Source organism: Rhea americana, unplaced genomic scaffold (genome assembly GCF_003343005.1).
Source record: "Rhea americana isolate MKP2758 unplaced genomic scaffold, rheAme1 scaffold_29, whole genome shotgun sequence".
Taxonomy (NCBI): Eukaryota; Metazoa; Chordata; class Aves; order Rheiformes; family Rheidae; genus Rhea; species Rhea americana.
The window spans coordinates 3446834-3474833 of record NW_028186412.1 but is presented as its reverse complement, the minus strand read 5'-3'; the positions used below and the strand labels follow the sequence as shown (position 1 = coordinate 3474833).

General features: G+C 33.4%; 1 protein-coding gene across 1 annotated transcript in view; it reads right to left on the bottom strand.

Annotated features, from left to right (window-relative positions):
• The window catches only part of DYNC2H1 (dynein cytoplasmic 2 heavy chain 1), a 170341-nt gene that overhangs the window by 83085 nt on the left and 59256 nt on the right, over window positions 1-28000 (bottom strand). Inside the window, exons 63-75 of the mRNA XM_085309033.1 lie at window positions 27394-27503; window positions 25462-25560; window positions 23625-23748; window positions 20596-20759; window positions 19212-19331; window positions 17847-17981; window positions 16698-16841; window positions 14795-14884; window positions 10897-10962; window positions 7817-7867; window positions 6182-6259; window positions 4893-5024; window positions 2859-2931 (exon numbers count right to left, since the gene is read on the bottom strand). Of these exons, the coding sequence (XP_085165159.1) occupies window positions 2859-2931; window positions 4893-5024; window positions 6182-6259; window positions 7817-7867; window positions 10897-10962; window positions 14795-14884; window positions 16698-16841; window positions 17847-17981; window positions 19212-19331; window positions 20596-20759; window positions 23625-23748; window positions 25462-25560; window positions 27394-27503 (1386 nt within the window). The remainder of the gene's footprint in view (window positions 1-2858; window positions 2932-4892; window positions 5025-6181; window positions 6260-7816; window positions 7868-10896; window positions 10963-14794; window positions 14885-16697; window positions 16842-17846; window positions 17982-19211; window positions 19332-20595; window positions 20760-23624; window positions 23749-25461; window positions 25561-27393; window positions 27504-28000) is intronic.

Sequence of the window (28000 nt, the reverse complement as noted above, 5' to 3'; positions counted from 1 at the left end):
GGCATGATACAAGAAATACGAAAAAAAAATGCATACAAGCATGAACACTTCTATTAGTTGTAAAGTCATCACTTATGGCATGATCTCAAAATAAACACCTCATCGATGTGTATGAAAAATCTTTAGATGAAATCTTGCCTACCAATGAATCAATAAATGATTAGCCATCCCCAGACAGAACACCTCCGAGGAACTGGGATCAAGATAGACTAATTACAAATTCAGGTCTTTGCTGGACAGTGACCCACTCATACTGCAGATCATACTTGTCATTTGATTTCAACAGACAGGGACAATCTCACTGTGGAGCCTGTATATTCACCATCACGAAAGCCCCTCTACTTACTGATGATGCTTGACAGAGCAGGCTAACCTTACTATTCAAAACACTGTCATTGTTGGCAGACCTGGGACAAATTTTGACTAATAAAAAACGCTCAGAGGCAGAGCATAAAAATGGAGTCAGATATACTCACACACAAATGCCATTAAAAACATAAGAATTAGAGACCTAAATTTCACGATCACTGAAGAGCTGTTCAGAGGAACATGTTGCAGTAGACTGCTTCCAAGTTACAAAGCTCAAATAAGAACAGGCTAGAAAGCACAAGYTTATTCAACTGTCCTTCTAATAAATCATTAAAACATTAATAGTTTACCTGATTGAGACTTCCACTACCTGAGTTCATGAAAAATTACTATATAAATAATATGCAAATACAAGTTTTTGTGGAAGTATAATATTTTATGAACTTTCAAACTGCAGTCCACATCAAGGAAATGGAAGTATTACATTTCAAAGCAACTTAAAAAAATCCTAAATTACTATTATAAACCACAGATATCAACACTATAAAGGTTAACAAAATAAGAAGGAATTCTCTCAAATCCACAACTGAAAGTAAATACATTATTATACTTGGACATTATTATCACACTGACAAAGATATACATCAAGATTAAGAAAAAAATAAGAGAATATGAAATGTAAGAGTAGTATTAATTTTGTCCAGTTTCTGTTATACAACATAAATCAGTAATAAGCTAAAAATTTTGTTTGGGATATATATTTTGAACATATTTCAAACATATTCTGCCTGCTGTGTTTTTGGATTTTTTCATCATTTTTTCAAATAACTCCCCTGCAGAAATGGAATTACTGCCAGTTCAGCTATTTCCAGATGACTGATAACCTCCATTCTTGAAGCTAGATAGGATTAGTTAGACACAATGAATCATGTGTGTTTGTAATCTAAAAAGTTCTTCCATGAATGGTGGAACTAATAAAGTCCATTTACTCACACATTTTTTCCCCTCAATCTTTTCCCATTTCAGTGTACACTCAGCTCTTCCTTTCACTGACTTCTATCTGGCTCAGTGCATGTTATCACAGGCTGAAAGCTATGCATGCATTTAGTAGCCAGAAAAAATGTACAGGATGACTAGTCAATATATTCCCACTTCTCAGAATTGATAAGGACTTGATTTACAACTGCTTTTCCCTTAGTAGGGACACAAAGTTAAGTCTCTTCTTCCCAGCTTGATTTTCATGAAAACCAGCAGTCTTAGAATGTTTAAAGCTATCTGCCTTACTGTCAAGTTTCCTTAAATGGCTAATGAGTTAAGAACTATATCGAGGATCAACAAGCAGATAGCACTACTAAATCAGACTTTTCTTAGATACTAGGCTAAAACAATTATAAATTGAAGCAACTAATACTATTATGAAAATCAAATATATTAATAAGAAATAAAAAGGATTTCAGAGATTTGAAATTATGGCAGTCAGTGCTTTTTATATATGACTCAACTATTTCATTATCATGGAAGATCTTCTATCTCCACACAATTCAAATGGCAAAACTTCAAAATTACTGGAAATGTAATTCTAGTAATATTATCTTGATACCTTATGAGTCCATTTTCAAGGTTATGTCAATCAAAAATAATTTTTGCTATTTCCATTTAAGGTCTTCCACAATTTAGAGCCTTTCCCCTCTATTAATCTCACTTCTGTCCAACATTCTGCAATCTATTCCATTTATCTGACTAATATTAATATTTTCTTTTATCTGCTTGCCTCTTTCCAAAATACATTTTTCACATTTTCGGTTGTGTGTAGAACTGTCACTGAGCTGACTGCATTGCATTACTCTTAAGTCCCTGAAAATCTCTTCAGGAGATCCATCTGTATGGCAAGTTATATTAAACTGCCTAACAGTAACGAATACAGAAACAATCTGATGGCAGTTTACCAATAGCTATTCGCCTTTTTCTTGAAATGAAAAATTTGACTTATATATTTATATATTAGATATTTATATTTAGATATTTAGATATTTATTATATATTTAGATAAAAAATATGTAAGACTACATTTCTAATGCTAGTTCCACCTTATCACCTCATCCACATTAAAAGTTGTATTACATTCCAATGGTCTTATAAAAATGACAAAAAAGATCTTTCTAGACACAATTCACAGAATTCCAAACCTAAAGGTTTTAAAATAGTTAATAACTTTAAATGGCTTTATCTTTTTATTCAGAAAGTTTAAATTTTAAATCAAATGCAGCAGTTTAAAACTTGCACAAACCATCCTTTCTTAAATACCGTAGTGCTGAAGAATCCAACAGATCTTTTATTATATTTAAAATCACTATGCAGCATAAGCCAAACCATTTAAAAAGCACTTTGTAACCATAACTTACAAGAACAAAAATAGAAAATCAACTTATAGCATTTTTTCTAAATATTAACATTAGGAATTCCGTAAGAACTATAAAATAAAGTATAAACATTGTAAAAGAAAAGATTTTACTGTTGTGTGGAAACACTCCAGTGAAAAACTAACTTACCTAGAGCTTTACATGCAAAAAGGGCCATGGCACTCTGTAGCCTGTCTGGTCTGACAGCTTGGACCACAAGTACCTTAAAATAAAATATATTCAGGGCATGCAAGTATATAAAAGTATATTATGACAATAAAAAAGCAAGACTCTTCTAAAACAACCTAAATTCTTTAAACTTCTCCATAGAACAAACTTATCCTCTCTGAAAATATAAAGCTATCTGACCCTCCTTTCCAAGTCTAAAATAATTGCTTTTGTAAGTAGTCTGTCTTAAAAATAGAATCAGAAGACAGTTCTACATATAATATCTATTTGTATGATAGAACTGTCTCTACTATACTCTAGGAAAAAAGTGTATAATATGTTGATGGCTAGAATGATAGAAAGCAAACTAAGCTTTATACTGCTCATCTGCAATTTATACCTTTATTTAGATAGTAACTTCTTACTTGAAATACTAATGGTCCTCTTTTTAGTGAGGTGATACAGTCAAAAAAAACAATTTTGAAAGCATTTCTTTTGTTTAAGAACATCTTAAGAGTTTTATAGCACTTTCAACTTTTTTTTTTTTCTGAGACTTATGTTTATGCTACTCGAAAGACTACAGAACGTGAGCAGCTGATCAATTCTAATACAGAATAAATTAATTCCCCTACTAGCTACCTCATTTTCAGTTACCATCCCATGTATGTTGAGTGCAGGCAACTGGAAGCAATGAAWCCTTCTTCAGTAGAGATAATTTCTTAAAATTACTGGCCCCTTCTGCTACCCCTCACTTACAGATCTGTAAAACACAATTCTGAACCTAACACCATATTCCAGTTCCCAAGTCTGTAACTACTTTTTTTTTGTTTATTTTAGAGGATAYCAGTGCTTTAAATTTTTAAGAAAGCACTACATTTTAAGCTTGAGATTAAGTCTGCACTGCTTTTAAGTTTAACACACAATTTGAGAGAAACTAACTTATAACTGGCACATAAATCTGACTGGCTAGTTTCAGTATACTTTTATCAAGGCAAACATACTTTCTATGCAATGAACTAGGCACATAACATGCTGGTGATTCAGATTTACTTTCACATTTATTCAGATTTATTTATTTTCCCATAAACACATAAAAATTTTGATGATGACACACTGCAAATGTTATGAGTTGCTGTTCTGCATTTCATCAAATTAAATATGATTCAGATCACTCCTTGGCAAAATGGCTTATTCCTAATTTCTGTGCATGATATTTCAGAAATTCTTCTTCCCCGCTCCCCCCAACACACACACACAAGCTGCAGAATAGAGAGACAGAGAGACCCTAGAGCTAATCACCATGAAAACCACATGGTCTTAAGCCCCGTCCATTATTTGGATATGGGCAGCATTACTCTAATTTGAAGCTGCTTCAAGTGAAGATCACAACACCTTTTGAAGGTAAGTCAAAACAACCTTTCCTCCATAAACACACGAGGGACGAGATTTTTCTCTTCCAAAGAGAACGATCCCTGGCTGGAAGAAGGAACCTTTCTCTTCAGTATTTTAGGGAGTTTTTTAATCACTAAGCTTTCAGAAAGAACAGTATTTCATGACTTAGATTTGAAAAAGCAGTGTTCAGGCAGATTCTAAGCTTATGTGCATTTATTGCACATTAGCACATATTGCACATAATATGTGCATTTAAYGATAATCTAAATTAATTATGCTCAACAAGCAAAGATATTCAGCAGTAACAAAGCAACCATAAAGAATTTTAATTTCTATTCATAAAATTAAATCTGTTAATATTAATAAGAAGCTTGTTATCTGGAAAGGTATGCTAAGTTGCAGCCAATACACCAACATAAAAAAAGGACTCAGATAAGAGAGAACTAAACTTATATTGCAGAAAAAAAAATTAAATAAGCTATTTGAGCTATAAGACAATGTAGATAYTATCACTGCTTAAAATTCAACCAGTCTGAAGCCTAAACTGTTGGGATGTAAAATTTATTTCAATTTTTAATGATGAAATCATAACTATTTTAAAATAATTTAATATAAAAATACTACCTGCTGAAATAAAGAAATTCTGTTGACAACAGAAGATGGAAAGTCTTGTTCACACACAGAGCTCTGAGAAAAAGCACGCCACGTATCTTCATCTTCAAAACAAAGTGTCCGATAGAGATYTGGGAGAGAAATCTACAAAGCATATAGTATATATTTAATAACAAAGAACAGCAATTTGGACATAGAATGATTTAAGCAATTGACAAACATGACTATGACTGTAATCATGGAAACACTTATACATACTATTTAATTCTTTACTAAAATTGATCATCAGAATTAAAGAACAAAGTGCAGGATTTAAAATTGTCTATTTTCCTATTCTATTAGACGAATGCTAAATCTTTATTTTCTCTGTACTTTTGTTTTTAAACTTCTAAGCTCTTTGTTTAAAACTTTAGGCTCTCTTCTTTCAATCACRACTGTGTTTTTTCTCTCTGTACATAGTATTAATTGGCCCAGTTGCTCATTTCTTTTTTATCCCTAACAACTATGCGTGTTACACCATTATTACAATTGTTTTTGATCCTAGTAAAGAGAAATGAACAATAATGATCTCTAGGTTTAACAGCACAAGTCCTTGCCCAAGAGCAAGGCTCCTCCTTATTGCTGCTGAGGTATTTGCAGGAGGCAAAAAGCCTAAGACAGAATTTTGTATTTTCACTTAGTTCTGCTCAGATCAGCGGACTTCCAACACAGATTGTTGCAGGATGATTTAAAACAAACAAAAAAAAAATAACATTGGTTAGTTTTAGTATGAAGTCAGTAGAGCTAATTTCAAACTTTGAAATGTCTCTAAGTAAGGCATGGAAATCTGATAATTAGAAAACTAGTTTCCAATTAACCATCTATGGCATTTAATTCAATGCAAATTAGTTTGTGAAGAAACACTACACAATAGAAACCTGCAACTTARACATTCTCTGCAATTTTTATCTCTGTATATTTTTCTATCTATAGAAGTCACAATACTTTGAACAGGCTTAAAAATTTTCTAAACTTTAGTAAATTAACAGGTTGATTCACATGCATTAAAATACATTGTTATATGTATAAAATATATTGTTATATGGGGTAAAAATCCACAAAAAAAGAAACTGAGATGAAATAAAAATAACAAGTTGGTATTTTTTCAAGTAGGTACATACTAGGTTTCTTGGAGATATAATAAATAAAATAACAAAACACTTTAATTTGATAAATACATATTTGAGTTTTCAAATCTGAATTATTATCTGTTAAATTCAAAGACCTTTCAAGCTAAATTCAAACCATCATGTGGTCTGTACCTTCAAAGATGCTACTGCCCAGGCTCGCTCTTGCTCAATCCAAGAGGGAAGCTGGTCGCGAATACTTCTTTGTGAATCCTTGTTAAAGTAAGTTATACATTATATGCATAAGTTATGCAAATTTTACTGAAACTGAAATTAACATTGTGTTCTATAGTTAGATTGCAAAAAACAGGGAAACTAATAAAAATCTTTATGGGAATTTCTCAAGAGTTCTTTTATAGAATGAATAAATGTCATAACAGAACRAAAGCTACCAAAAATTTAAATCTGAAATACATTGTTCCCATCAACATTTGCTTAATTACTTGAGCCTTAAAATATTTTACCATTTAGAGTATCTGTATGTCACATTCACACTAGAAGTAGATTTCTTTTCTATTAAAAACAAGTGATTCAAATGATTGGCTATTTGCMTATGCACTCTGAGCAACTGACTTCAAAATTTACTTCATTGCACACGTTCATAGTCATGAACAGCTTCTTCACACAAAAGGCAGTTCTGGATAATCGAGCAGACAAAGCATCACTCCTAGACACCTCTGCACTGGCAAAGTTTGGCCAGAGCTCTATGTTTCTGCTTCTTGGATGTCAGGAATGGAAGGAATTCTGAGGATGGACAACACAGCTCAGTCTTTGCCTCTTACGTTACTCATCTCCTTTCTTTCAATGTCAAGCTAGCCCATTTCCATGGCTTTGCTACAGTTTTCATTATTCCTGATTACATTTTACATTTAGCTTGCCTCAAATATGTATCAGAGTATCTTATATATCCAGTGGTACAACACAACTAGCAGTGTAAGCGCCTGGTTTACAAGAACATCTCTGATACCAACAATGGCAAGTCACTTAAAGCAGAATGAGTTACTCTTTTTTTTTTTTTTTTTTTTTTTTAACATAGGCAGCTGGCTGATAAAAAACACTCTCAAACACCCAGATTCTCTAGCCTTTAGATGACCCTACAGGTTTTGTGTCTCCATGTGAACATATAGAATTCAACTGTACACAATCTTTATAACTCAACTGGATATCAGTGGACTTGTCATCTTTTTTATCTTTTTTTCTTTTTAATCGTTTCTAGTTCTGCTCTATCTTTTTGGAGAGGAGTAGGATTAGATGACAGGATACACTGTTGAGTCATACTGTGGCATCTTCCTTTGTAATAATTCCTAATATTTCAGGTATTCTTTGTCACCTAAGAAAATAAATATCTCTCCAGATGCAGAACCCTGAGGCTGAGGAAAAAGGCACGACAAAGTTTGGAAAYGGTGGATAATCTCATCAATCCCTACAAAGTATAACTCATACATGACTGGAGAAAGAGGGATTTGGAAATGCTGATTTTAATTATATAAGAGGGCTTTAAAACGCTGTTAAATTTACAGCTGAAAACATATATTGCAATCCCATTAATAGCAATAAAGAAGCAGCAAAGGCAATAAGTTAAGAAAATTAGAAAATGAGTCAGCATGTTCAAAAAATTTAAAAATATTTATATTACTTTGTAAAAAGTTATTTATTCCCTTACTGTATGAGTACAGTTAATAAAACAATATAGAACTAATGAAAACACAACCTTTCAGTATTTAATTAATCTGCTCCTTGTTTCAATATAAACAAATAAATGTAGCTTACTGATTTTCTTAYGGTATCTCCAATGATCACACCTGTAAAAGTGTCCCATTCCTAGGAGGAATAAACAAACAACTCAGAGAAGCCACAGGACATCTTAAAGAACAAAGATTAACATATAATAATACATAGGCAAAACAAAAGGAATTCAGAGGATAAGCAAAGTAAAGTCTAGATTCGAAGAGTTTTAAGACATTTTTTAAACACTAAGTAATATTAACAATATGTAATTACTTTTGCAGAATCCAAACTAAATGATTGGAATACTTTACAAGAAAAGAGATAAAAAGAAAAACCCCATCTTTTCTCAATAGCCACAGCTTCCACTCAGCTTCCACCAAGAGACTAGCAAGAAGTAATATACTTGGCTGGCAAGGACATAGGCAAAAGATGCAATTACTAGAACAGAAGGAATATTTACTATAAAAGATTGATATTATGAATACTTTGGTTTCATTAAGGCAGGTGACATTTATGTTAAAGATAATAAAGATTAAATCTTTTAGACTTGGTATATATATCCAGGAAGAAAGCTTTTAATCATTTAAGAAAGTTTAGGCAAGCACTTTAAAACAYGCAAAAATGACATAATACTTTATTTGGAGATAGCAAGAAATATATAAAAAAAATTTAATGAGACAGAATTTTTAYATAATCATTATCATTAACTCTAGATATAAAAATAATTTTGAAAAGTCTTTATTGTTAAAGGTAATAGTAACTTTCCAAAAGAAAAAAGTCGATCAGTTATTACTACTGTGATGCAGACCRTAGAGTTTTTTGCACCCATCAGTCTAATTGAGTCTTGAAACAATTCTTTCAATTATGAACTGAAAATTCTCTTCCAATTATAAACAAATGCTCAAGTACAGAAAAATGAATGAAGGCTCTCTAGCTCTAAAACCAGAAACTGAGTAATATTTGTATGAAGAATAGCAAGGGTAGAATATATACAGATATAGCTACATCAAAAATCTACACGATTCAGAAAGAATTTCTCTACTAAGAGTCAAGGCATTCTACAACAGGTACATTGAAGTTTTATCATAAAATTTTCAATCACTATGAAAAAATGCAGTAAGGACTTCTACAAAATTCTTTAGCAGCATAGTAAGTGACTTCTCATCTCACCATGTTGAAAGTCATAAAAGATACAGCTTTAAAAGAATAACTACCTCATTTCCCTCAATACACAAGTTGTACAAGCCCTCTTTTCCCAATGATCTAATTAAACTAATTTCTATTTTAGAGAGGAGAAATATTGATTTTTTTTGTTTGTTTTAATTCTTGACTATTCAGATATTGCAGGAATATGCATCAGATGTAACCTAGGTTGAGCTGGTTAAGAACTCTAACAGCTGATGCAAACACAGGATACTTTCAGAAGCTGGAAAGAAGTAATACATGTAAGTTAAGTTCTAGTAATGAAGACTAGCCTGTGTGTGTCTCTATCAATGAGATTAATTTGAGTTATCTTTATCAAGCAGCTTCATTGCAGAAAGGGATTTCACTTAGTCAATCCATATGTCTGCCATAAAACCACACTGCATTAATACCATAATACAACTAACCTTTCTTAAATCTTTTACATTAATCCCATATCCTTCAAGTTCCACTGCTTCCTTCAGATTTTTAATTTCTTCACTACACTGGGCTCTATTCAAACAAGTTGACATGTACTGCCATTTGATATCCCTCCTGGCCCTCAGCTTCTATTACAAAAAATTATGAGTATCCTGTAGGCTGTATCTCTCCATCTCGTGTTGGTATTTTGGATACTCAAAGGTATCTTGACTTGCACTAATCAGCCATATAAGCGATTGCATTGAGTCAGTTGTACACATGTTCCACTGTAAGCAGAATTTATAGAATTAATTTCATTATATTGTAGACAACTAAAACATTGGCCTCTATATCTGACCCAGTTAATCTGGATTACCTGTAAAAATAATGGAAAGAAGTAAGCAATTTTAGGGAATAATCATCTGACCTATTTTATAAAACTCATTTATGATGAAATTAATTGCTTCCTTGAAGTGTCTTTTTTTTTTTTTTTTTTTTCTGTTTCCAATAAGACAGTCTAGGGTAAATTGTTCAGATTAATTTTATCTTAGTTACCAATTCTGACTGCTCACCACCCCAAAAGCACCATCTTACTGGAGACAGCAGAAGTGTTATCTAACACCCAAAGAGAGGAGCATGCTATTACTAAGAAGTGCACTGTACTATGGAAATAAGAATTAGCAGTACCTAAGCTCTGCTGCAGTTTTGTTGTGAGTAAGGTAGCCTCTGAACACAGCTAAATTCCCTATAAATTCGAAATTTTCAGATTAGGGTTTATTCGGACCAATGTCAAATAAAAATGTCAAGCGGCATTTCCTTTCTTTTTATGAATAAGCTAATAATACAAGACTTCCCTGAAAATGGAAGGGACAGCTATTTTCTACTAAATGAGGTTTGAATCTATACAAAACACATAATAGGCTACTGTCCAAAATATAAAACATACCAGAATGAGACCACCATTCCAGTCAAAGATAGGCTGCTATATACAAAGAATGTAGTATTTATGTGGCCCGGGAAAAAAACATTCAAAAAGGATGCTGTCTGGTCACTGGTCCAAGGATTTCTTCAGTATTAAGCACTGAGGAAGCACTGGATGAAATGCACAAAAGATAACCTCATCACTTTATCCTCCAGAAATATTCTTTGCCTTGAATGTCTACAAAAGTGGACAGAATCCACTTGCAGAATCAAACGCTTACCAGTGGGACGAGCTGCAAGAGTCCTCCATAAAAAGATTACGTGGTCTGGCCCAATGGAAAGCCAGATCACATAAGTATCTTTTTCAGATTCCTATTTGAAAAGCAACCTTTTACCCAACTTTCTCATGGTAATCTTCACTTTGAAGTGAAAATATAATTTTAACATCCAAAATATTTGTAAAAGTAACTACCATAGAGAAATACWAGCATATAAATCTTGGATCCTATTTTTACTGAAAAAGACTTTTCATCTAATTATTTACTTTTCACGTTAAGTTTAACTAAATCTCTTGGGGAATTTTCTTCTCCAGCACTTACATTCTCTTGAAAGAGTTCAGGGTGCATTCCTCGTACAAAATGTAAAGCAAACATTAGCTGGTCAGCCTGAAAAAAAATAAGAAAAAGTGTATTTATATATTCATATATATTGCATGGCACTATGTTAAATCTGCAAAGTTTAGGCACCTCAGGCAGCTGATGAACTCAACACTCCTGCACTCTTGTAGAAATTAATTTTGTACTTGGCTTCAAATAGAAAAAATTGCCTGAATTTACCATAGTGTGGCTTCCCACATACACATCTTTTGTGTATCTCAAAATAAAAGTTTCATTGTCCTTAGTTCAAGAGCATCTATTTTCTCCATGGAATCCTTAAAATGAAATGGTAAGAGTTTGAACCTGGCAATTCCCAAGTCTCTTATCAGCTATAAGCCCATCCCACAGGTTACTGTATAAGAAAGATCATTCTCAAGCTCTGATGGCTCTGCCACCAAAATCAAAATGAATTCACATATTTATCCCTGGTTAACACTTAGAACACAGATCCCACAAGGGATCTAGAGACAATCTAGAAACACTGCTATCCTGGATCCAAAGATGCACTCTAGTAGAAAGTCTGCTAGTATCATAATAATGTCGATTAACATGACAGCAAGAGTAAGAAATGAAACAGATTCTGGCACATACAGTTTAACCTTATTTGATTGTTGAAAACTCACAATTTTTATTAAAATAAAAATCTTGGTTTTCACTGCAACTGTGAYAGTATGACTAATTCTGTGAAATTCTATCCATTACTTACTGATCAATGTCCAGTGGTGACTTCAAACTTTTAAYTGCAGAACAAACCTTGGGAGTCCTACATATATAACATACTTTCATTGCCTTGATGAAGAAGAATAGTAAGGTCTGCTGTCAGGCCCCCCAGATCCCTGAGCCTAGTGGCTGAGTCTAGGGGATGGAACATTTCATAGTAGATGATCAAGCTAGGCACAAGTTCAGAAGCCTAATCCCAGTCTCTGTGAAGGCTATGGAGAAAATTCTGGAAGCCATTGCCAGGCTCAGAGCACATCRTCCTTCTAGGATTTTAGTTGGCTAAATTAAAAGAGTTTAGTTAACTGCATCCAAAGTCTGTTACTTCAGAGGAAAGAGCTGGAAGCGARGACCTGCTCCTCCTTTTCCTTGGGAGCTTTTAATTCAAACTTTACCATTGACTCCCAACCGTGCTACATCACAGCTGTGTAACAGCTGTATTTGCACCTGGCCTTGTACCTCCACAATTCTGACTCTGACCTGGACTTATTGGCTTGGCTTCCTGGCTTGGCCTTGGACCTGTGCATCACCAAGGACTTTCTGAGTGATCCCTGGACTGTGTCTGACCCTGACCCCTGTGTCTGGTCCTGATCCTGACCCAAACTTGCTGTTCCTCTTCCCAGCTTCTTGTTGGTGAGGTCACTACTGACGTCTACCTTACTATCATGCTCTGCTCCCTACTTTCCCTTGTAGAGCATCTGGTCCTCACTGCTCCAAGCCCTGACTGCTCCAACAACCATATTCTGGCACATGAAAAACAAGAAAGCAATAGCAAATGTCCAGAATGGAATTACCAAGACGAAATCATGACTGTCTAACCTGAATRCCTTCTACAATGAGATGACTGGCTCTTTGGTCAAGAAGAGAACAGTGAGTGTAATTTTATCTTAACTTTAGCAAGGCTTTCAGCATAGTCTCCCATAGTAGACTTCTAAACAATTTGAAGTGCTATGGGCTACAAAATAGGCAGAAAATTAGCTAGTCCACCAGGCTCAACAGATTGTGAACAACGGACCAAGGTTCAACTGATGACCAGTTATGACTGGCATTACCCAAAGGTCAGTCGTTGGGGCAATACTGTTGAACATTTTCATTGACAGGAACAGAATGCACTCTTCGCAAATATACAAAGAAAACAAAACTGGGGGAGGCACAGATACACTGGCTACCCAGAGGACCTCAATAGGTTGAAAAAATAGACCAAGAGAAACCTTCTGAAGTACAACAAAGGCAAATGCCGAGAATAGCCCCATGTAGAAAGTAGCTTAGTGGAAGAGGACTTGGGGGTCCTGATGAACAGTAAATTGGACAGGATTCAACAGTGCTCTTTTGCAGTGATGAAGCCCAACTACAAAGTGGACTGCATTAAGAAGACGGTAGACGGCATGATGAGGGAAGTAATTTTTCCCCTCTGTTCAGAACTTTCAGGATTGCATCTACAGTACTATGCTCAGATCTGGGATTCCCAGTTGAAGACAGATAGACACTCTGGAGTAGGCCACCAAGATTACTGGGGGCTGGAGCATACGATGTATGATCACATGCTGAGAGACGTARGTTTGCTCTGCCTAAAGAAGAGAAGTCAAGGGCAGACCCTGTAGCTTTCTACAACTATCTAGCAGGTAGTTACAGAAAAGATAGAGCCAGACTCTCCTTGTAGAAGCACAGTGAAAGAACAAGAGGCAATAGGCACAAGTTGCACTATGGGAAAGTCAAACTGAATATTAGGAAAAAAATTAGTCCCAGTGAAATTACTGAAGCATTAGAGTAGATTGCCTACGGAATCTCCATCCTTGGMGATATTTATAACTCCACTGGATATAGTACTGAGCAATTTCATCTAAATTCAAAGTTGGATCTAACTTTAGAATTGCCCTTGCTTTGAGTAAGGTTAGTGTCAGATAACATCCAGAGAATCCTTAGAATCTTTCCAAATCATATTATTCTATAATTGTATGATCTTCTGCATACAAACATAATTTTACAAAATCACTCCTACAGTCCAATTATAAACATATTCCAACTCCAAGTACATATTTCTGTGGTGATTTTCTATCATAAAAGAGGAGGTATTTTCTGGGATAAGCATGAAAACACAACATAGAACAGAAATATGGAGAGAGAACATTAAAGACGTTCAACGTCTTTGGTAGGTTTTGTCATGTACAGTAAAACTAACTTCAATTGCATCTGTTCTTGTAGTATTACCTGGTGACTACATTCCAGGATAGATGGACACAAGTAAATACTTGTGAAGGACCATCTAGATACCATATCCTTCCTAATTTACATAGCCCTTGAGATAACTGATCTTAGGAACTACGAGGAGGCTATACATAACTTGACTCATCTGGGCCACACTCACTTTAAGATGTATTTCTGGAGGGGTTCCACCTGAAATCACTCAYTTTCACATTACAACTCATACATAATAAGCTTATGATGGTTATCTCAAGTTATGAGCCAGTCCTAGAAGTAAAAGACCTAGAAAGCTTATGAAACCTGACCAATGGCCTGAACCAGGAGATACTTAGAAAAAAAATGGCAAGTCTTAAAGAAGTGGTGTGGACTGACTTTTTTCTTTTTTTTCTTTTTCTTTTTTTTTTTTTAATCCAATACTACCTATTAACTAGTTCTGGAATCTCCAAACTTCTTGAACGTGTGACGGCAGTCACTCAATCACTTGGGATCATCTGTACCTATATGGATATGTATATATAAAGTAGGTTGATTTTTAAATAATTTTAGTTTATTAACTCTTTTGATCACAAAACTGTATTGCAAAGTATGAAGACTGAAGACTGCTCAGAAGACTGAGAAACCTTGGACATGCTAAATAACCAGAATGAGACAGAGATGAGGAGCCAGAGGTCAAGCAGAGATAGATCTAAACTGAGAATAAATTAAAAAATTGCACTGCAGAAAAATGTGCACAAACAATCTTAATCTGTCATACCTTAATTTTCAATACTCACTTTTACATATTTAATTATTGCACTTGTAATTTTTTTGCATGTATTATATATGTACTGTGACAATATTGCTTATCTTAAGTAGACCAAGTCTTGTTTGTTGAAAGAATAGTTTCAGATCCATATAAAAGTTAGGAAAAATAGAATCTTACCTTGAACAAGCAACGACAAACGTATTCATAGACCATATGCTTCAATGAGTCAATAAGGGACTTGATTCTTTCTTCAGTATTACCTGAATTCTAAAAATAAAGTTTGAATTTAAAAATCATCTGCAATAAAAAATCATTTTATGYATCTTTTTTCATTTGTTCATTTTTAATGAAAATTACTAGAATGACACAAAACTTGGACTCTGTGTGGCACTAAGCTCACCTGCAGCTCCCAATTAAGAAATAAATGTTTTGACCTTGAATATTATGTTTTTTAAAAACATACTGAATCTAAAAGACTTAATGGAATCTAAAATAACTGTATACTACCCATGCCTTCTTTGAATGTTCCAAAAGTTACAGAAATTAGACTGAACAAACAATATAGAGGCTTTTTTTCCTGGAGCACAGTGAGGGAATGGAGGTTTGTATGCCTGCAGAACAAAAAAATGCATCAAAATATGTAACAATATACATTTCTGCATGCTGCCCCATCATATGCTTTATTTCTCTCCTGGAGGTATACATATAGAGGATGTGAGAGGAAAGCATATACCAAATGAGGTAACAGCTCCTTCTCCAAATTTATTAAATCCTTGGCCTTTMACAGTTTTCACTTGGTAAAAGTTCCCTATATACTGCATTATTACATTTAATATTATTGAACAGGTGTATTAAGTGTAGTTACTACACTTTCAGCCAAATTTCACCCCACTGAACTAGTCACTGTAAAAAACAGTAAATATACTGTTTCCTACAAAGGTTACAGATTAAAAGACTAGTTATAAAAGCAGAAGAAAACCAAAAGAAAGATARGATAAGAGAAGAAAGAATGGGGAAAAGGGGGTAACAAAAAGTACGAGATTTATCAGCAATAAATTCCTTTTTGTCTTGCTGGAATTTGAAGACATGCGTTTATAAATAAGAGTAATTTGGATTCACAGACTGACTGTCTTGATTAACACCTTTCCAATGCTTAAAAGACAGTTTGGGAAAAATGCAAAAGTGGACAGAAAAGCATAAAAAAAAAGAAGAAAACAAAGAAGTTAACAAGACTAGTGCAGGCAGAAGTTGATCTTTAAACTGGATAACACAATAGGCATGACGGAAAGAAATCATGAGAGGGTATGAAAGTCAAAATAAGAAGTTAGTATCTTATGTTGTGGAAAGGAAAAGAACAGGTGAAGGACTTTAAAGAGTGCATGTTTATGTAGTCAGAACCATGCTCCTGGTAATGACTAGAATTGAAGGAAAGCTGTAAGTATGGATACCAAAAAATAAGGGGATTACAGTAATCCAAGCGATGTGATGAAAGGTTGGTGGAGTACTTTTAAAGTCATTTAGTGTGAATTTTTACTTCTGAAGAGCAAGGTGATGCAAGATAAAATCAAAACTGTATTTCATCAAGAAGAATATACTGATCATTAGAATACAAAAGAGTAAAAAGGACAAGAACACAACGTGCATATATGCTGTATAAGAAAAATAGATAAAAGTTTGGATCTTCACTCAAATAACTAAATCATGTATTTTTCTTATTTTACCTCTTGTTGACATAATCAGCTTTATTTACAGATTAGCTTATTACTGATGGTTTTATTTAAATAAACTGAAGTTATAGTCAACCTTGGTTTTTCTAATCTTAAATAAAATTAAAAAGCCTGAAATTACAAATAGGAATTGATTAGTTCCTAGATGGTGCAGCAATTTTATAACTCATACGTAATGTAAATAATATAAACAATTGCATTTTGTATATTCTTAATATCTAACTCACAATAGTTCAGGATCACTACTTTTTATATATTATTCTGTAAAAATGCCCACAGCAACAACTAAATTCTAAAAATCAAAGGAGATTTCCCTTTCTTGAAGTTGTGAATGCAGCAGAAAAATCAAATACCTGCTCATTTTGCAGAGCCCTTTGGAAAAGCCGTAGGAAAGCCGCCAAACTAAAACGGTACATATTATTAATTTTGGACAAGTCAGAAATAATAAAGTACATCTTGCTTGCACTCTCAGCTAAAGGGAGATAGGCATCCCGCTCCTGTGGATAAAATGAAACAATAATCAAAAACAGTATGTTACTGCCACCTACTGGTTATTGCATATTTATTCAATCTACCAAAAAAAAAATTAGATTAATGCACTGCTTTAGGAAACAGAATCCTTTCACAATCTTCAAAGAGAGGGACAATGACACTGCCTTTATTATTTTTAGTAAAAGAAAAATATTATTTTTAGAAAAAGGGTTTTTTTAGTAAAAAATTCTTTAAGATATTAAGAATATTTTGGAAAGGACTTCTTGTGTGAGTGAGGCTTGTTACCACCACAGAACTTTTCCCCAAACTCAATAGCAAATTTAAAATTTAACAGATAGGAACAAAATGCAAAAATCTATGTGTACCAAAAGTCAGCAAGGTAAAGGAATAGCATAATCAATGCTTTAATCTTTTGCACTAGCGAGGGATTTATGAAATAAGAATGTCCATATGAGCCTTGAAAGTCAGCCATATTATTTGCAACAGCAGAAAGTACAAATAAAACAAATCAAACCTCACTATATTCCAATAAGACCTTGGGGAAATTCAGACAGACAGACTTCTTTAAATGTGTAGATATTCAGCACATAAAAAACAACAGAATTTAATTACTGAAAATGTTTACTGTACTTGCATATGTCAAATATCCCTTGCTTTAAAGGAAGAATTTCTCATGTTAGTAATCTTATAAGTCTGTAACTGGGACAAAATTTTTGTTTCATTGATGTTTCAGAAGTTCCATTAATTCAGTGAAGCGAAGATTTCTCCACTTACTTGTCCAACTTTGAAAATCAGACATGAGCAATCTCATTTTCATGCTAAATCCAAAGCAAAGCATCAGCATAATAACTGAAAATATAACTTGGGCAAATTAATCAAGAACCAATTTATTCAGAAAAAAGATTTTATTACTCTTTTTACTAGGTTATTTAGTAATAAACACAGAGAGTGTCTATTTTTTAGTAGGAGACTAGCAGCAATACAAGATCACAGTTTTTTTTTTTTTTTACCTGATCAAGAAAACTCTGAAGTCTGTGAGATTCAGCAAGTGATTCTTGGATGAGTGCACTACTTGCTTTAGTCTGATTCAAAGATTCAATCAGATCCTTATTTTCTAGTATATTGCCTTGTGATGTTGCAAGAGTCTGTAAAAAAAATACTTATAAAATTACAGTCAAAAAATACTGTAGAGTAACCATTTTGGGAGCTGTCCTTCTTTCTAGTCTCCACATATTTCTGAAGCACTGAATGGATCAAAAGAGTAGGGAAACAGATGGCTAGTCCACAAAATGAGGTGTACTAAAGAAAGCTGGAAAACAAAACAACCCGACAACAAACTCTCAGAATCCAGAATGCTAAGTTCTGAACAATAAGTTTTCAGTAAACTTCTGAGAAATGATTTCTATGATCAGACTCTTATGCACTAACATTACCAAGATAAATATAAATGTCAGATGTGGGTGTTTTTTCTATGTAACTACCAGTTTAACTTGACATCATCTGTAACTTGTTACAGATCAACTGTAACACCTTCTGGTACGCAGCCAATATAAACTCAACTTCTCTCCAAAAACTTCCAACCTCTCTTATATGATTCACAATTAAAAGTATTCCAGTTTATCAATTAGAGAGCCCCTGCAAAATCCTTGTGATTATCCTTCATTTCCTGGGTTCCCCTGTGCAAACACTTTCACTTTAGTTAATCTAATAAGAAATAGGTAGTTAATCTAATAAGAAATAGGAAATAGGTAGTTAATCTAGTAAGAAATAGGAAAAGCTGGAATAATTCAGTCATATAATATTTTTACTAACTTTTAGTAAAGACAAATGCTTCAATTGACTTCAGTTGAAAGTGAAAATCAAGTAAGTTTGATACACATTAGACTGTTACTCTATTACCTTTCTTTCTGAAATTACCTAACAGATATAACCTTTAACTACATTAGCTTAATATTTAATGCCATCAAAACATTTTAATAAGCAATATTTGCAAGGACAGTCAATTTAGCTGTACTTCTTAAGTCTTTTTAAAGGGCTAGTTACAACTACGGCACTTTCTAAAAAACTAAGTGATTAATAATTCTGTTATTTATCTGGTAGTCTTTTTTAAACTTTTTATTTCATTAAACAACTCCTGTCCCAACAATTGAGATATTCAATTTTGGCAATACTAAATCTATTGAAATACTGTAAGTTCATGATAGGTGCACGTTTTCTCTCTTACGTCTCCAACAASCCTGGGTAAATAACGTTTTTATTTTCTCAGATCAAAAATTCTGACAGCTCATTATTCTCAAGGCTTTCATCATCCCCTTTGAAACACAGTATTAAATCTTATTGACTTAACAGATATAACAAAGTTAAATTTATTTTACCTCCAAAAGAGATTCCTCAAGTTTAGCTAATTGTATCTTCTTGTCTTCTTCTTGCTGTAATAGCTTTGTCTTCTGTTCTTCCAAATCAGGTTTTTCGTGCTGAATAGTTATAGCTAAAAGCTAAAATAAGTAAATTGTTTAAMAAGGTGGAAAACATGTTAATATCTCATAATATATATTCATTAATTATAGAGCAGTGTATAGTCTAACATTTGAAAGTAGAGTTCTGAGGGTTTTGTACCAGGCATTCAATGTCTTTCAAATGTGTGTAGACATTTGGGATACCTTACAGTGGAAAATACAACCCAGGAACTACAGTGGCCCATGCCCTTGTGGAACAGCAGCTGGCAGCCAACTTGASATACTCTGGGGCATCTCAAAAAGCACTACATTACTTTAATAAAGACCCTGATTCAAATGCGTGTATACTGAGACCTACATCTTCTCAACTCAGCTTGAAATCCACCTGGATTTTAAACTTTATTAGTAGCCTTTGTATATGTACGCATTTTCATAATATATAAAAAGAAGTAGGAGATAGAAAGCACAAACTGGGAAACAATGACAGTGAAGTTCCTTCCAACAAGTCTATGAAAAGTCAAAGCCCTCTCAGGCTAACAGAAAGAAAACAAACACAAAAGAAAGCAAAGTTGGTGATTTGATACATTTTGTCTTGTATTTCCACTTAAAARGGGAGTAAATTTATTTGCTAATATTGTATGATGCTTCCCTATCTCCAAAGAAGGGCGGAAAATCATATGGCTATCTGAGCTTAACATTTTTATTAGTGTGTTATTTACTTCCCATTCTAAGCCTCTGTTAGTTTGGAAAAGACTTGTTTTATAYCAAGTAAAAATATCTTTTCCCTTATTTTCATATTTTTTCTATCTGTACTCTACATATTGTTTCCTAAATATTATAGATAAAACCTCCAAGCTCCTAGCATTTTGAAGAAAGTAAAACATATAGTCTTTTCATTTCACTACATTTCTCCTGCAAGTGAGCAATACTGTCTGACTGGAWTACTGGAGAGCAATAATAGTAACATTTCCACACTGCCATAAATGCACTTTGAACAGAAAACAGAAACTTAGAGAATAATTTGTTGCAACTGAAGTCAATGAAATAGTTTCCATTTTCCTTACTACCTACAGAATGAGTAGATTTTGTTACATCTCTCAGAATTACTAGTTGTTTCCAAAGTGCATGAAAACAAAAATTAAAAGTTCAATTCAGAATCAGTATTGATTTTACCATTTACATTTGTRTTCTAGAAAATATCTTCATGACTATTAACCTAAACCAGGCCATACAGCTTCTGCCAGAAGCTGGATTTATCTATAAATGTCCACTATACATAGACCATTATTATCTAAACACCTACCTGTCCTCTTAAACCACTTCCTGTTGTGGTAAAGTTTACTTCAGTAACAATAGAAGAAGCATCAGGTGGAATGTAGGGATTTGGGTTCCTTGTTGATAGAAAAAGACGGAACTCTTCATTATAATCTATCATTTTGTCACCTATTTGTATAGCATAACGAGGTCCTGTAAATAATAAATGATAATGATAATAAATGATAGTTATTCTGATTCAAATAGCCTATAATTATCTTTAAAAAATACATTTTATATGTAATAATCTTAAAATATTACAAAATAATTTTATTAAACTTATTTATAAATTGTTCATAAAGAAAAAATAAATTATAATTTTAAAAAGGAATATAAGTATTCCTGCATTAATCTAATTTTTTAGGTTAAAAAAAAATAGCATGGTACTAGTGTTAGAAAATTAGATAACAACAAAATATCTAATAGACTAGCTTAGTTCACTTATCCTTATCCAATATAAAAAGCATAAATGACAAAAAATACACTTGACATAAMGCAATACCAATGAATCTTTGATATCTTCCAACAATGAAAAAGAGACAAAACACCACAGAAAATGCATTGGAGAACCCTCTTGCTGTATTAGAATCCTGTCATAACATAAATACATCCATTTACCTGTTTCACATGGTTATATCACTCTACCAATACAATAACCGTAAATATATATTGACTAAGATGGCTTAGTATTTTCTGAGTGGGATTCAGACAATCTGTGGGAGGYTGATGCTCCTGTATAATAATATGTTGCTGCACAGTAATAATAATTCTACTAGAGCTGTTACTCTGTATGATATTGTCATGGAGAAAGATACATTATAAAAATAAAGATGCTGGAATATCTAGTTATTAGATTTAGAGAGAAATTTTTCACTAGAAAATATTCCATAAATTACTCTTATTGTAAATATCTTACTTCAGTTACATTAGGCAAGAACCAATTCACGTAATTTCTGCTGTCATGATTCAGTCTATGTATATACCCCTAACATACGGTCATTTTTCAATATGCCTGTCCTAGAACAAAATGATATTTATGGTCTCTCATCACCCTCCTTCCATCACGGAAGATTTCCATTCTAGTTGTGTCAATTAAAAAGATTAAACTCTAACAACCAGGGGACCAGAGTAAAGTTTTCTCCTTCTGATACTAAAAAAGAAAAAAAGAATAGAATTATAACAGGAATAGTTTTGAAATCAAATTTCTTTTACGTAGATGTTTTTGAGATGGCACAGTTAGGTGCTTCTCGGTTTTTAGCACCAGAAGCAGAGAATCAAAAATGTTCTAATTATAAATCTCTTGATAAAACACTGGTACACATGAAAATCATCCACCAGTTTTGCCTCTGTACTAAATATCAACATAAATTTTAGCCTATGCTGTAAAAATGTCAGACAGAAAATGGAAGCTGTACAAGGGAAAAATTATTGCAGTATATAAATTCACATTTTTCTGAACAAGTAATGAAAAGATGTACAGTCATCACAAGCAAAATAATGAAGAGAGGTCTCTTACTCCACTACAACTTCCACATTTTGGCAAACAGAAGAAGAGGGTGCTTGCAAGTGAAGTGACCACAGAGACTCAAAAAACAAATACTTCTCCCTTTTCAGAAACCAGCTTCCTAGTTAGACTTGCACATACCTAGCACTTGCAGAGCAAAGAGGTCACCTAAGGTATTATGAGCAAATCCGTTGAATGAAATAGTGTATTTTAATTTAATCTGCTTTTTCCAGTGTTGTGCAGACATCTTTACCTCTTAATTTGATTCTTTCAGTAAAATCAGTCAAGATGCATGTAATACTGTATCTCTGCTTCCCAAAGTCCAGCAGAAGCTAGTAAAATTAAACAGTAGTAAGGATGTCCTAGGCTCCTATTGAACCTTGAAGTCACCACAGTCACCAACAGTTGGTACTCTCCACCTCTACTGAGGAGAAAGAGGGAAGCACAACCATAATGGAAGAATGATTGATAGCTGAACTAAAAATCTCTCTTTACTATACAAATCTGTCCCATATAGGGAATAACTGTATTTAAGAAAACCTAGAGTATTTTAATTTATTTTTATTATGTATTTAAGATTAAAGATTTACTGTTGCCTCGCATACTATTAGATTGCAATATTTTACTGGATAAAATGACAGCAATAAGAGGTCTTGAACTATTTTCTGTGCTCAAAGTTCATACTGTAAATTACACGTACCAGCCGTGCTACATGCTGAGCAACTAATGTTTGAGGCAAAAATACAATTATTTAGGATAATGTAAGTATATTTTAATTATAATAATTTGGAAGGTATTTAAAGACACATACTGTTGTTTTTTTTTCTCATCCACCCAGTTATTTAGGTATAACTCCAAAATAGGCAATATAACTCATGCTAAGATATTGATATTATTTATCTTAGCTAAACTTTTAATAGTTTTCACATCAGCCTTTTTAAAACAACTGAATCCAAAGCTGTTTCTCATGGAGATAATGTAAAATATATAGATGCTTTTATTTCCTTTCATTGGTAGGGAGATTGCTTTTCACTGAATTACACCACGGTACTGATTGACCCTTCCACTGCAAAATCATCTCAGAAATACATCTCTGTGCTTTCTTTAGTCTTCAAATAAATGAAAGAGCAACACTAACATCTGAAAACACTAATTTCTAACTGCACTGTCAGTCATATAACTTCTGGTCTATTTAAGGCCCAAGGTCCTAAGCAGAAGCATGTGTTTGAAATTACCACTAGAAATGAACTTAAACTTTAAACTGCGAGTTGAAAAAAAACACCCTATTTTAAYTGAACTTGAAATATCTTTAAATACTTTCAATATTTCTCCCCTAACAAACAAGAACATATCTGCAATGTATTTCATGCCCTAAAATGTTAGCAGCAGGTTAGCATTAAAGCAGAAACCTAAGCAATATTCTTCTTTCCAGAAGAATTAGGCTTTATTTAATGCATATAGATCTAACCTACAAATGCTTTCAGTAAGYATTTGTAAAGATCTTGGTCATTTACCTTCAGCAACAAGATCTTTCCTTAACAAAGGATAAAGGACAGGTTCCACTCCATCCACTTCCTGTATAATAAGTGTTTTCCCAAATCTCACTGCCAGCTCAAGAGTAGTTAGGAAGTTTGTGTCCTGGGTAACCAAAAAAAAAAAAAAAATCCTTTGATCCTGCTATTTTTAACTATTAACAACTTGATGACTTAACTTGAAGTTACTGAATCTTTTTAACAATGAACAGAAAGGCATAACACCTGCAGTCTGAATCTAAGCATCATCAGTAYAGATAAACAGTTCTACTACAAGCACCATATGGCATTTTTGGCTTCAGCACAGGTTAGCATTTAACTTAAGTTTGATACTACGGGCTCTGTTCAGCTACTGACATACGGAGAAGCCATTTAAGATACTTAGTCTCCAAATGCTKCACCAAAAGAATGAAGGTCTACCACAAGTCCTGTGTCATGTCTGTTAGGSCCACCTGGAAGTTTTGGTAGTTAGTGTATCACAAATGTCACTAGTTAGCTATGTGTCAAAGCTAAATCAAAACCTATTGGTACTGAGATATCTAAACGAAGGTTTTTACCTGCAGTTGTCTAAATTATAGAATCATAGAATCAGTAAGGTTGGAAGGGACCTCTGGAGATCACCTAGTCCAACATCCCTGCTCAAGCAGGGTCACCTAGAGCATRTTAGAYAGCATTGCATCTAGGCGGGCCTTGAAGATCTCTAGAGAAGGAGACTCCACAACCTCTCTGGGGCAACCTGTGCCAGGGCTCCATCACTCTCACAGTAAAGAAATTCCCCCTCACGATCAGGCGGAACTTCCTGTGCTTCAATTTCTGCCCATTGCCTCTTGTCCTGTCACATGGGACAACTGAAAAGCGTTTGTCCCCGTCCCCTTGACAGCTTCCTTCTAGTCAATGGAGATCCTGGACAACTCAGTCAACAGAGTCTAAAAAGTAATCAAGCCAATCAGCTATCAGAGGGAGCATTCAGTTGATCAGACATAGGTATCCAGTACCGTCCTAGGGTATCCAAAATATCCGCACAAAGTTGTCAGCGATCTGTGAGAGACCCACATTTTGTTGAASCAACAGCTTAAGGCCAGGTGAGATTCACTAAGGAACCTCAAATGGTACCAGATGTCTGCCTATGTTTGTGCAACTGAATCAAGGCCAACACCCACAGTTACGTGTACACAATTAAGATTAAGTGTCTTATGCTCAAACTGAAACCCAATCTAATGTTTTCACAATATATAATACTGTGAAAAAAATACATCAAAAAAGAATATATAGATTCCTGAGATATAGGAGCAGTTCATACTGCCACCAAGAATATGAAAGACCTCTCTATTTAAAAATCTTTTAGTATCTCCCTCTCTTCAGAAAATATTGATTGTCTTGGAGAGGGAAGCATAGAAAGGCAAACTGTAGAAGTAGTACTAAATGTTGACATCCCAGTTGCAAATAGTCTTACTTCATTGTTGAGTCAACAAATTATCAGTACCATGTTCAAAAATATAGGATCAAATTTTTGAACTGTATAAGCACATACTTTTAAAATAAAACAGTAAAGCAAAATGCAGACCGATCTTTTCAATACAGCTCATTCACACTCACTTTGAGTACAATTCTGTGATCTTATATATGGTTAAAATGGATCTCAGTACTTGTTGAAATATATAATCATTTAAATCTAGAATCCTGTGAGAAATTATACAGTACATGGAATATGACCACATTTTGGTGACCATGATCGTATCTCTTAATAAACTGTTCTCTGAAGTTTGCATAGAGGTGCTCAGGTAGAACAGAACAGTAAGACCAAGAATGAGTACTGGACCTGCTGGTTAATAACTTCCAAACGTGATTCTTTCAAATGCGTCTTCAGCCATTCTGTAGCCCTGAAGGAAGGATCTATCAAAAATGGGCAAACTTTGCTCTAGAAAAAAAAGATACTTATAGTTATTAAAATCTTCTGTTTAAGAATGAAATTTAATCTTTTGTTTCCCCAAACTAAGATTTTAGTCATTTAAATATCTTTTTGTTTTATATAAACTGTTGAAAAAAAACAGTACAGCCTATTAACAAAATGACAACAAACAACAGTAGCAGAGAAAATTTTCTATTTCATCTTGTAAAAAACTAAAGTGTCTGGTGTTTGGCCCACTCAAGTTAGGTAGTTCTATATCTTCTCTAAAAACAGGAGTCTCTATAAAACCGTTATAATCACAACAAATTTAAAACTTAGAAGCACAGGTATTATTTTTCTAGCCTTCTCCTGTACTGGACAAAGGTACAGTACTTTCATTTTTACACTTTAATGCATTTTAAAAAGATTAAGTAATATAAATATTGTGCAGACATATATATAGATACAAACAGCATTATTATGATAATCAGAAACAAATCTATATTCCAAAATTGCAATGTACAGTATTTTGTACGGTGATATCATCATCACCTATTACAATGTATACTAATGAGATAAGCAGGCTTCCATTTTAATAAAATCTCATTTCCTTAATGTGTGGTTCCCATAACAGTTCTCAGTGAAGTTTGTTACGTAAGATAAAGACACATTATGCCAAAAGAATGCAAATAAATCCATAGACAGCATTCTAAATGCTGAGACTTTAATAATTAATATACCAATCAGGTAAGGGCTCAGAACTGATAAAATGGTCACACACACAGTATTCAGACAGATGACAGTGATATTGTAATTGAAAAGAGAGCTCCTAGCAACTGACGTGCATTTATGAGACAAATACATTTTCAGCAATTCTCTGATTCAATTTAATAGAAGAATATTTTACTTTTTACATTCCATTTATGAGTCCTACTGTTCCAAACTGAATGACTACACATCTCAAACTGCAACAGTGGCAGTACAGGGAACCATGGAACATATCCAGGCTTCAAGTGGTGATAAGCACAAAGATTTGAGAATTGTACCATCATTCGTAAAATATAATTCCCATCCTGGTTTTAAAAGGATGCTAAAAAATATTATACAGGTACAGAATGATTAGAGCTTAGGAAGGGCTTGGAAACAATTCTTCATTCACAGTGAGATTTTTAAGAGCTCAATCTGTTTAACTAAAGAAAAAAGATGAAAAGAAGATTTGATTATAGCACCTAAGCACTTCTGAGGCTATAGAGCAGTATGTATTGAAGAACTAAGAGAGAAATAACTAGATGGAATATCAAGATGATAAAGGAAGATAAATTTAAATTAGAGAAGAGGCTAGAACTGATTTACGAGAATCATCAGTCACTCAAACTGGGCATTAACTGAATGGCATCTTATATCCTCCATCACAGAGCTAGTGGGATGATCCTTTAACATATAAAATATAGATATTTAGAAAGGTATCTGTATGTAGCATTTTCCATTTTTACAAAGAAAAGAAATTCAAAATGAAAGGTCAAAGTGTACATTTATTGTGCATAAATTTCCGATGATTATATTAGTGTCCACAGTTATTCACACCTTACATTTGAATAGACTGATAACAGATTTGTTCTGTAGGACTTTGAGATGAAAAGAAAAAAAGAAAAATGTATATTTTCTTAAACTGTTTTGTCCCTTTTATTTGGAACTATATAGAGTCATGCACGTTAAAAATGCTGTATTTGTTCCCGTTTACGCGTTTCACAGTGCCAAAAGATTTTTTTTAAAAATGAAGGAGTTCAAATTTCCAGAAAGACATGTTATAGAAATTTGTAGAAACTGAAATACTTYCAAGACAAGATACAGAAACAAATTTACCTGCAAGATAACAACAGCATTTTCTATTGAAAGGTCATCTGAGGGTAAACCTTCACTCTTCCAGACTAACTCCTCACTTTCTGTACACAGGAAACGCCTTACATCAAACTCTGGCAAATGAAAAATGTATTTATTATTTATAAGTTTGTGTGAATATTTATAGTCTGCATATTCTTTAAGCCTTCACCACTTTAAATGCATTAGAGATTCTTCTAACATAGTGTAAGCCTGTACATTTCCCTTACATTCTTTTATTTTGTTGCTTGGAAGATATTGCTATTGGCTTATATTATAAAAAATATTTAATGGTGTTACTAACACATGTTCCACAAAAATGATTACTGAAAAAGCAGAAGCATACAGAATCCACAGGCAAATTAGCAATAGTTAATGTGAAAAGGTTCATTAATATAATTTTTTATATTAAAAAAATAAAAAAGAAAAAGAAAGAGAGAAAAAGAAAGAGAGAAAAAGAAAAAAGAGAAAAGAGAAAAGAGAAAAGAGAAAAGAGAAGAGAAAAGAGAAAAGAGAAAAGAGAAAAGAGAAAAGAGAAAAGAGAAAAGAGAAAAGAGAAAAGAGAAAAGAGAAAAGAGAAAAGAGAAAAGAG